The sequence below is a fragment of the Scardinius erythrophthalmus genome (assembly GCF_964197995.2).
Source record: "Scardinius erythrophthalmus genome assembly, chromosome: 19".
In the NCBI taxonomy this organism is placed as follows: Eukaryota; Metazoa; Chordata; class Actinopteri; order Cypriniformes; family Leuciscidae; genus Scardinius; species Scardinius erythrophthalmus.
This window is the reverse complement of record NC_138239.1, coordinates 19,132,952-19,144,741: the sequence shown is the minus strand read 5'-3', so window position 1 is coordinate 19,144,741 and position 11,790 is coordinate 19,132,952. Positions and strand designations below refer to the sequence as shown.

The following is an 11,790-nucleotide window of genomic DNA, read 5'->3' as shown; positions in this document are numbered from 1 at the left end:
GGAAGGCTCGTAGGCTATATTCTCTGTTTTCTGTCGAATGAAGCGACACGAGCTACAGGCTTCAAGCACGGCAGGGAACGCAATACTCGTTCCCTCTCTAGAGAGAACCGAGGTTACGTGAGTAACCGAGTATCGTTCTCTTACGAGAGGTTCTCTCGTATTGCGTAAGCTTGCTTACGCTGCGGGAACCCCTTGTCCACGCCGTGCGAGCCTAACAATCACATATGACTCTATGAAGAGCATAGAGGTGAAAAACAGGTGGCCAGCGGTGCGGGCCAACACATGTTCATAAGCACATCTAGGGAACGCAAGAACGGCAAGGCCGGTCTATGTATACTGACCCTGAGCGTGCAGCTCAACAGACAAGCTAGTCAATAGTACAACCTGCGCATATGGGCAGGACATGAACACGACTAGACTGACAGAAGTTTCGCCTGCAGAGCGGGAACTTCCAGGTTATAAAACCTAACAAAAGTGGAGGGGGACGCCCAGCCCGCCGCCATACAAATGTCATGAATGGAAATCCCGCTGGACCATGCCCACGATGAGGCCATGCCTCTGGTGGAATGAGCCCGTATGCCCAACGGACATTGCAGGTCTTTTGACGCATATGCTGCCGCAATAGCGTCCACTATCCATCTGGATAGCGTCTGTTTCGAGGCGGCGCGACCCTTAGCGCGCCCTCCAAACGAAACGAAAAGCTGCTCTGAGAGCCTGAAGGCTGCAGAGCGCGTGACATAACACCTTAACGCCCTGACCGGGCAAAGGCGGTTGACACCCTCCTCACTGCCGGATGACGGCAGGGCCGATAGGGTAATGACTTGAGCCCTAAAGGGAGTACCTAACACTTTGGGGACATAGCCGTGCTTCGGTTTGAGAATGGCTAACGAGTCGTTAGGTCCAAACTCGAGGCACGACGCGCTGACAGACAGCGCATGCAAATCGCCCACTCGTTTGACTGAAGCCAGAGCTAGCAGAAAAACGGTTTTAAGCGTCAAGTATTTCAACTCCACAGAGTCCAAAGGCTCGAACGGATGCACTTTCAGGGACTCTAGGACCAGGGACAGGTCCCAAATAGGGACTGACGGGGGCCGGGGAGGGTTCATCCTCCTGGCCCCTCGCAGGAAACGGGTGATGAGTTCATCCCTGCCCAGTGAGCGGCCGCGCGCCGAATCGGCGAACGCTGCTATGGCCGCGACGTAAACCTTGAGCGTGGAGGGGGACCTGCCCGCGTCCAACATCTCTTGGAGAAAGTTCAATACCTGTGGGACTCCACAGGACTGAGCATTAGAACCCATTTCCACACACCATTTGTTAAACACTGACCATTTAGACGCATAGAGCCGCCTCGTCGAGGGGGCTCTGGACTGCGTGATCGTGTTAATTACCCCTTCTGGCAGATCAACGAATATCCGTTGATTTCCCACGCATGCAGAGACCAGTGCTCTGGATGGGGATGCAGAATCGATCCTCGAGCTTGAGAGAGAAGATCTCTCCTCACCGGGATCGGCCATGGGGCTGTGTCTGTCAGCCTCATCAGCTCGGAAAACCATGGTTGGTTTTCCCAGCGCGGGGCTATGAGGAGCGCTGCGCAGTTCGTCTCCCTGATCCTCGCTAGCACTTGAGGCAGCATCGAGATCGGGGGGAACGCATACAGCGGAACGCTGGGCCATGTCTGGGCCAGCGCGTCCTCGTGTTTCGAGAAAAACCTCTGGCACTGAGCGTTCTCGCTCGCGGCGAAGAGGTCGATCTCCGCTTTGCCAAAGCGATGCCAAAGCGCTTGGACCGTCTGGCGGTGTAGAGACCATTCCCCTGGGGGAACGTTGTCCCTGGACAGTCTGTCCGGGCCGTCGTTGAAGCGACCGGGTACATGAGCTGCCCTTAGGGAGCGCAGCGGGCCCTGAGCCCAGGATAGGAGGCGCTCTGTGAGAGCGCGCAGGGCTCTGGATCTGATTCCGCCCTGGCGGTTCACGTAAGACACTACTGACATGTTGTCCGAGCGGACTAGCACATGGTGTCCCCGTAGGAGTGGTAGAAAGTGCTTCAGCGCTTTCTCGACCGCCAGCATCTCTAGACAGTTTATGTGAAGGCTTTTCTCCGTATTCGACCACCGGCCGCAAATCGGACTGCCCTCGTGAGTCGCTCCCCAACCCATGTTGGACGCATCTGTCGAGACCACTTTGCGGTGTGCGATGACCCCCATCGACACTCCCCGCTGAAACCATTCGGCCGCCAGCCAGGGCTGCAGGGCTGAGACGCAGCGCTGAGTCACTCTGACTGGTGCACGGCCCGAAATCCATGCTTTGCGGGACACTTCCGACTTTAGCCAGCACTGAAGCGGGCGCATTCGAAGTAAACCCAGCTGCAGGACCGCTGCGGCTGACGCCATATGGCCCAAAAGCCTCTGAAAGGTTTTTAGGGGAAAAACTTTTCCCACCTGAACGGAAGCGGCGAGGTGTCGAACACGGCGCGCGCGCTGTGTTGACAGTCTGGCCGTCATCGCCGCCGAATCCAGATCTATACCCAGGAAAGTGATAGACTGGCTGGGGGTTAGAGAGCTCTTGTCCCAGTTCACGGAAAGACCCAGGCTTTCCAAATGACCGAGAAGCGCTTTCTTGTGAGAAACTAGTTCCTCTGTTGACTGCGCTATAATGAGCCAATCGTCCAGATAGTTCAGAATTCGCATCCCTTTCGATCTCAGGGGTGCGAGGGCCGCGTCCATGCACTTCGTAAAAGTACGGGGTGCCAGGGACAAGCCGAACGGCAGGACGGTGTACTGATATGCCTGACCGTCGAAGGCGAATCTCAAGAATGGCCTGTGACGGGGAATAATCTGAATCTGAAAATACGCGTCTTTCAGATCGAGAGAGATGAACCAGTCCCCCGGGCGAATCTGCGCGAGGATTTGACCGGTCGTGAGCATTTTGAACGGTCGTTTCACGAGCGCTTTGTTCAAATATCTCAGATCTAGTATAGGTCTGAGCGCTCCGCCCTTCTTGGGTACGAGGAAATAGCGGCTGTATAAGCCTGCCTCGGCAGCCAGAGGGTGAACCCGTTCTATGGCACCTTTGTGCAGTAAATTCGCTATCTCTGTGTGAAGCAGATGGGCTGCATCTGCTTTCACTTGTGTCTCGACCCGGGCGCGAAAACGCGGGGGGCGGCGAGCGAATTGAAGCGAATAGCCCTTTATCACTGTGTTTAATACCCATTCCGACATTCCCGGAATAGCTTTCCATGCATTCGCACTCATAGCTAGGGGTCGGATAGCCTCCGGGTCCCGCCCGCCGCACAGCGCGGGACGGGGAGCCTGTGGCGGTATGTGCGCGAGTCGCGCAGTGACAGTGAGGGGAGACGGGGGCTCGCTGATAGCGGCAGCCGGCTGAATGACGCTGTGAGAGAGCGTTTTGAGCAACGGCTCGCGGCGCGGAAGCGGGGCGGGCTCGTGAGTGTGTACATGAGAGCGTGCGTGCTGTATAGCGGGCACAGGACTCTTTATTAACGCACAGCCGGCGGTGGAGTGCTTTCGTCCCCGAATGTGTGAGGCAGAGCGGGCACTGTGTAGGTGTGAGCACTGGGTTGTGGGCACGTGACCTACAGCTAACACTCGAGCGGCCGTAGCGCGCTTTATGTGAGTGCACTCTGTGGGGTACACAGGGGGGATTGTGCTTGTGTGTAGTGATGAGCACTGGGGTGTGGGCATGTTTACTACACTCATAGCACTGACGGCGTGAGCCGGATGACCAGATTTTACACTCTTTATTCGATTTATCTGGGTCGCCGTAAAAACGGCGTTTGTGTGCAGGCGAGAGAGTTGAGAAACTGGCTCGTTGGCTGCGGTGGACACTACTGCAGTAGCCTTTATCAAGGGGACTGGCAGAGGGATACAGGTTAGCTTCGACGGCGGTCCGGCCGCGGCGGGACTCAACCGTCTTTTCCTCCTTGCGAGTGCTAGGAGGATTTCGCAGGCTCGGTTTTCAGCGAAACTCTAGGCCGGGGACCCCGCGGGGGTGGCGGCCTGTGTTGGCTGGTGGAGCGGGACCTGGGTCGGCCGCGCTGACGCTGCTGCGATGCTGGAGGTCGGGAGGGGCGCCGCGTGGGACTGCGTGCAGGAGGCTGAGTTTTAGAGCGGCCTGCAGCGGAGCTCGAGCGCCGGGGCAGGAAGAGGTTCATGGCCTGTGACGCCTTCTGAACTTCCGAGAAGCTGTCCACGAGGCCACTTACCGCGGGGCCGAAGAGGCCGGCGGGTGAGAGCGGGGCGTTGAGAAAAACGGACCGCTCTTGCTCTCCCATGTCGGCTAGCGTTAGCCAGAGGTGGCGCTCAATGACAGTCAGCGCAGCCATAGATCGTCCGATCGCTTGGGCTGCTGTTTTCGTCGTGCGAAGAGAGAGATCCGTCGCACTGCGCAGGTCGGTCAAAGCAGATTTATCAAGTTTTCCCTCGTCGAGCTGGCTGAGGAGGTCGGCTTGAAAAACTTGTAAAACCGCCATTGTGTGCAGGGCTGAGGCGGCTTGCCCAGCAGCGGAGAAAGCGCGGCTGGCAAACGCCGAAGTAGTCCTGCAGGCCTTGGACGGGAGGGCAGTCTTTGAGCGCCATCTCGCGGATGGGGGGCAAAGATGCGCTGCAACCGCTGGTTCGACCGGTGGGATCCGGTCATACCCTTTCTCCTTGGCTCCGTCTACGCGAGAGAGAGTAGATGAGGCCGGAGAACGGAGTCTGGCCGAAACTGGAGCGTCCCAGGATTTGGTAAGCTCCTCGTGAAGCTCCGGCAGAAAAGGCGCTGGCCTGGACACTGGAGCTCGTCGACTGGCGGGCAGAAAGCACCCGTCGAGTCTGTTGGGTGGAGTCACCGCTGGCGGGGACCATTCGAGGCCCAGGTGTTCGACTGCTGCCGTGAGGAGGCGGAGAAGCTCGGCGTCCACACTGGCGTGAGTCCTGCTGGACGCTCTGGTGGAGGAGGCGGAGCGGACAGAACCGGACCATTCCTCGCTGTCCGACGCCATTAGTGAGCACGTGTCCAGTAGCGCGTCATCATCCGCTTCATCCCCTGAGGCGACGGCATCGAGGGCGTGAGCCGTCGGCTGCGCGTCGGGAAGCGGGGGCGGAGAAGGAGAGAGCGAGGCTCGCGGGAGAGGCTCCGGCGAGGCCTTGGCTCGAGTCTCGGGCTCCGGTGGTCGCTGCGAGCGGCGTTTCTTCTTACGCGGCCCGAGGACAGTTGGAGCAGATTCCGCGAAGAGGGCGAGTCGAGCCCGCAGGGTCGACATCGGCAGCTCTTCACAGAAAGCGCAGCCGCCCGTGGAAAGCGCGACGGCTGCGTGGTCCTGGCCCAGGCAGAGAGCGCAGAGAAGATGGCGGTCTCCGTCGCTGAGCGCGGAGCGGCATGAGCCGCACGTGGTGCGAGGCATTTGAAACAACGCCTCTGCTCTTTTAGAAAGTGCTGCGGAAGCAAGAACACACACAAAAGAGCTTGCAAAGGATATTCGCCGGATAGCTGAGCTGGCACGGCAGGCTGAAGGCGGCGAAGATCGTCCGGCTTCCTCAGGCTGACCTAAGCTGGCTCGTTAGCTGGGCCTTGAAGGACAACGGCGACGGCTTCCTCTCCGAGATCAGCGATGCGAGTGCTTCGCTGAAAAGACAGAAATCAGAGAATATAGCCTACGAGCCTTCCTTATATATGCTCTGACGCCGCCCATTCTGGCGGGCTGTGACGCGCTAGGGCGCGCGCGCCCTCATTGGGCGTGACGTCACGCCAGGCTCACTGGTAGGCTTAAGCAGTTGCCGCGCGGCAGCCAATGAGCGCGCAGTATGCCGCTCTAGCTCAGCTGCCCGCAGCTGCACTGCGTTGACAAAAAATGAAATTAAGGATAATTTTTGGCTTCAGTATCTCGAGAAAAGAAGACTTTCCCGCAGCGTAAGCAAGCTTACGCAATACGAGAGAACCTCTCGTAAGAGAACTGTACTTATGAAGTTAGTAAACCAGTGCCAAGCCTTGATTTTATAAACCATGTTTCTATAGGCACCAATTATTTGTTGTCCTGTAGAAATTTACTAGGGGTAAAATTTTATTTATCCTGGAATAAGTTCTCGCTTTGTGAAACCTATTTTTGCTTTAAAGCAAATTATATGTTGATGAATTCATTTATCAAAATGAAGGTGTGAGAATGACAGAGTGATGATTCTATGATATTCCCATATATGTGGAATAATGAGTCCACACAATTCTGACTAAAACAATAAACAGAAAACATGCAACACCTCCCTTCACATTTATTTTAAAATTGTTTAATTAAATGATACAGTAACACATAAATAGGAAATGTTATGGATCAATGGATGCTATAGTTATGTGTTCTACAAAATTAAATCATTTTTCCATTTCACCCGACTGTCTTCTTTTTCCTCCATTTTTTTATCTTGTAGTGGTGAGCCATCAGTGCCCTTCCTGAGATGAGAAGCAGATGTTAAATCTTAAGGGTTCTGTTTCATGGAAACACAATACATAGACTAAATAGTTTTTCCACATAACCTTACCTGATTCCCTCAATATCCTCTATAGTCTCCGGCAGACACCTGCCTCGTGTCTCTGGGAGCTGATAAGCAACGAAAGTAGCAGAGAGTGCAATAGAACACAAGATGACTTGAGAGAAATGGCTCCATATATCATCCGATAGCAAGATCAGAGGAGCGACAGACACACCGAGACGTGCCACGAAGGAATTATAGCCCATCCCATTTTGCCTACGGGCAGCGCAACATTTCAATAAATACATAACTAGTTGCTGATGTTGGATATAGTTTTACTTGCGTACAACTGAGCATGAAGTTAGTTTTCCTACCTTAAAACAGTGGGGTAAAGCTCAGAACTGTATAAAATAACTGTACCAAAAGACGTGGCAGAGCAGCCTTTTCCCAGCACGGCTATTACCGTACGAACCACTGTCTTATCTGAATAGCAAGAGAAATCATTGTTGCACTGGATCTTTTCATCAAACCTACATTGTCATTTCATTCTTCATGTCAAAAAGTCAATAAGTTGTAAGTCTCTCACCTTTGGGTATGAATATGTTAATCATGAGGCTGATTCCAACCAATAGCAAGGATCCAGCTTGAGTTATGTGTCTTCCAAACTTATCTAGCAGATAATAGATGCTCGATTTGGCAGGAATCTCAATTGCACCATACACAAACTGAGTGAGGTACATATTTAGTCCAAAGCTTGAAATGTTGAAACTAATTCCATAGGCAACAGTGGCGACAGAAAACCTGGCAGTTAGAAAGCAGAAGGAACGTCCAAAATTAGATTAATCTGAACACCCTTTTACTGATGCCACTGTGGTGTGTTTGTGATTGTGATTTGACACACCAGGTGATTCCTGTGAGTAAAGCCAGTCTCCTCATCTTAGGAGTCTTAATCAGATCCAGGTATGAATACTTCCTGTTTCCTCTTCCAGTAACTATGATTTTAGCCAACTCCTAGACAGAGAGAGAAAAACAAAGATGTTCAGATTCTATGTAAGCAAACTATGCTAAAGTAAAAGCAAGAAAAAAAACACAGACCCTATTAACACCATTGTAAACAATGTGTTATTTTATTTTTTAGATTTTTTATTTCACAAGCTTAAACCTGCGACTTTCGACTGCAAGCTCGCATTCAGATCTGCCTCCATCTAATCAACAACCTACTCTACATTTTTTCCTTTTTCAATGTTCTGTTTCACTGCTTTAAAGACAAACATAAATAGTGATGAAAGCCAAAATATTAAATGTCACAGATATTTACTAAGTAAGAACAAACATTATGTTCAGATATTCCATTTTAAAAGAAAAAAGTATCAGCTGTATGGAAAGTAACCCACGTTTGGTTTTTGACCACTGAAAGTGTGTACAATTTACCAATTTACTCATGAAACCGCATTAAGATCTCCATATCTCTGGGATTGAACCATTGGGGGCCTTTAAAATGAAGACACCAAAAGGAAAGTTCGTTAAAGGGGTCATTTAATGCCATTTTTGTACAAGCTAATATGATTCTTTAGGGTCTAAATTAAAAGTTTGTAATATACTTTAATTAAAAATTCTCATTAGTATTGTAAGAAAACACTCATTTTACCTGGTCAAAAACAGCTCTGTTTTCAGCACGCCGTTTAAGTGCATACGTCTTTAAATGATAATGAGCTTTGCTCACCCCACCCTCTGTGTGTACACCGTTTCTAACACAATAACACAATAACCATAACACATTGATCATTATAAACGTGGGATTATGAATTATATTGAGATCGTCGTACATAGAAAACATGGCGTAATGTAACGTTACCCTTGAGTGTAAACAGCCGCATTCATCGTGAAGCGTGCAGCAAGCGATACGCAAAGATGAATATAAATATTAATATTAATATAAAGGTTAATAAAACGTTACACTCACTTAAGTTCTTCTGGAGGTGCAGCAGGAACAGAATAGTTGGTACGGATCCTATTTTCAGGAACAGCTTCTTAGCAAAAACCAGCTTTACTGGCCCTCGTTGGTACGTTAACGCAGTCTGGTGTGAAATGACTCCGCGAGGGAACCCCCGCGTCAATGCTTTGGGAATATTCCATCAAAAACATCAAAATGACTGCTGTGTTCCTTATTAGGCTACACCCAAGAACAATGGCTTAGACGCCATTCTTCTCCAGCATATCAATGCACTATGATGACAGACAGCTCGCTCACGAGACGGCGGGTCTGTGTTGAAACGCTGCTGTCAATCACAATCGTGGGAGGGGCGTCGATTTTGTGACGTCACAAAATCGAACGGCTTGATTTCAGAGAGTGTCAAACATATAAGGAGATTAAAAAAAAACACTGGATGGATTTTTATCATTTTATGATGGTTGTGTACAGGCACTGTCAATACATTTTTCAGTACAATCAACTTGTAAAAGTGCATGTACCATTATATGACCCCTTTAAGAACCAGAATCTAAAAGAAAATTTAGAAGCGCTTTTTGCCATTTTTTAACTGTCACTGTTGGCCTATAACGCAACAAAGCTTTCTAAAGTCAACAGATTTTACTAATAGACCTACCAATCGCTGTGTAAAAATAAAATGATGATGCTGCCATCTTTCTAAAGTCATTTTTACCCCCCTCTAATTTGGCTCCAAATCTCAGGTGAAAATTGTCATTTTGACCCCCTTCAACAAAATAGTGGATTACTCAGTACATCTGTGACTTTTAATATTTTGGCTTTCATCACTATTTATGTTGGTCTTTTTGAGAAATTTGGTTGCTTTGACACGGAATGACCCTATACACCATCCATTGCTAGCAAAAATATGTTGCTGATATTTCTACTGACATTTTAGATTTCTTTCTGGAATCTCTCACCTCAGGTTTTATCCTAGCAGTGGCTTCTTTTTTACGATTCATGACAGCACATTTATGAAGATAATTATAAGCTTTATCTGCCTTCCCATTAGCAATCAGCCACCGAGCCGACTCTGGAATCCACCTATAACATTATTCACATTTATGATTATTTCATATTGAGAATGTACTGCTTTTATTTTGATCTGCAAGAGACTTTCTTGGAAAAGGCATATTTCATGTACAAGATATTTGAAGACATCTACTTAGTATTGGTTTATTTATACTCACCACCAAGTGATTATAGCAATAATGGTGGGCAATGAGATGGAAACTGTCAGCCATCTCCAGTCTCGAATAAAGTATGCAATCAGTGAAATGCTCATGAAGGCAAATGTCCAAGACAGGCTGTCAATCACCCCTACAAGCTTTCTGTGCTCAATGCTCACCCACTCCACATCTGATAAAGAATGAATGAACAAAAGAACCAACACACACACTCATCACATAAAATGACGTCTTCATTTTAGAAACACTACTGTGTGCTGTTTTAAAACCACAACAAAAACAAAACAATTTAAAATAGAAAGGTTCTCCTCACTGAGTACAGTGGAGATGATGACAGTGCCAGTGATGGTGAATCCAGTGAAGAATCTCAGCACTGCAAACATGGTGAAGGAGGAAGAAAAAGCACTACACAATCCAAAACCCATTCCTGATATATGCGACACCAGCAACATCGGCTTACGCCCATACCTGTGTAGAATAAGACATGTATCCATTTAGAAACACTCCAGTGCTAGTGCAAACACATTATTTGTGTTTCTAATGCAACTGGAAATTAAAGGGTCACCAAAATGCACCCAAAAATGTCAGCATTTACTGTCAGAATCTACTCACCATGTCGTTTCCCAACCTGTATGACTTTCTTATTTGGAACTTTTGGAATATTTTTGTGGATTTTATTTTTGACCAAATAATGGAAATGAATGGTAACCAGAACTGTTTGTGTTCCACAGAAAAAACTCATATAGGTTTGGAGCGTCATAAGTAAATTATGACAGAATTTTCATTTTATGGTGAACTATGCCTTTAAGAAATGTATTGAGCTAATTTTGAGATGGTAAAATCACCCATATCAATGTTTATATCCAGTTTAGTTGCACTAACATTGCACTCAGGCTCCCGTAAGCAGCTGCTCCAAACATGACCCCAATGAAGAAGATGGTGGTTGTCAATCTGCTCAGTGCTCTGTTGTCACACACTAAATCCCACTGAACAGAAAGAGAGAGAGAGAAAGAGGCCACAGCTAGAATAGAGTACAATAAATCAGCCATACATAAAAAGCAAGAGACTACCTGAGTGGCGAGAGTGCTGATGAATGTGCTGTTGTCATACTCCCATCCATTCTGACACTCCACTACAGGAAGTGCTGTGCTGTTGGAGGAGTTCATCAGCAGGTGGAACTGAGGATACGAGAACATGTGACAGGAAGCAGGAGTCCCATCCTCCTGTGCAGGAATACTGACAGTCAGTCTCTCTTCTCGACTCAGATTCCCAAGGATCCCGTCAGCATCCAGAGAGCCGATATCGCAGTGATGAGACGGGATGACAGCAATGAAGTTGCCTAACAGGAAATGACACGCGAGACTGAATCGACCAAAGAAGTTGATGATCAGGACCATCTTCTGAAACCTTCCGAATCCATTAATTTCTGAGAGAAGATCTTCAAACTTCATCTTTGTGCTCTGTTGTGCTTGACCTGGTTGTGGATCTGTCTCACCTGTACATTGAGTTCATACCTCAAAATCATGACACTCTAAGGGAAGAAAATGGTTAACAGGGGGGATGTCTAAAACTTTGTGGAACATTTGTAAAAATTAAACCCTTTGGTTGAAACTTTGCATTATGGTAATTTTATAAAAGAAGTTAATTCTTGCTTTGTCATTCTGAGCTCATGCTAACTTTGTACTCAGACACATTAACTGCTTCTTTCAAATTATTTGGCAGCCATAGTCTGTTCACTTTGATTCTCTAAACTGACAAATTGTTTAGCAAGAATTTTGTAATGAATTTTATACAGCAATAATGCATTAAATTGATCAAAAGGCATTTATCTTACAGGGCATTTAGGCAGTTGGATTTCTATTCCAAATAAATGCTGTTCTTTCCACAAAATCTTAATATAATAACAGCACAACTGTTTTCAACATTTATAAGAAATATTGAGCACCAAAATAGTATTTTAGAACATTTTCTGAAGGATCATGTGACTGGAGTGGGGAATAAATTATATTTAAAAATTGACTAAAATAAAAAAGTTATTTTGAATTTTTAATATTTACTAATATGTGACCCTGGACCACAAAAGTAGTCACATGAGTCAATTTTTTTAAATTGAGATTTGTACATCTTATGGAAGCTGAATAAATAGACTTTTCATT

At 47.9% G+C, this 11,790-nt stretch overlaps 1 protein-coding gene across 1 annotated transcript; it reads right to left on the bottom strand.

The window, feature by feature from the left end:
• Positions 1 to 5,546: 5,546 nt before the first annotated feature.
• LOC308679937 (solute carrier family 22 member 7) lies at positions 5,547 to 11,085 on the bottom strand (the record flags this gene model as incomplete). The annotated part of the gene is made up of 11 exons (XM_081347813.1): positions 5,547 to 5,624; positions 6,380 to 6,440; positions 6,530 to 6,736; positions 6,835 to 6,943; positions 7,047 to 7,261; positions 7,362 to 7,471; positions 9,368 to 9,491; positions 9,638 to 9,806; positions 9,948 to 10,102; positions 10,517 to 10,620; positions 10,705 to 11,085. The coding sequence occupies 11 exons, from the start codon at positions 11,083 to 11,085 to the stop codon at positions 5,547 to 5,549; spliced, it is 1,713 nt and encodes a 570-aa protein (XP_081203939.1).
• Between the last annotated feature and the right edge of the window lie 705 nt (positions 11,086 to 11,790).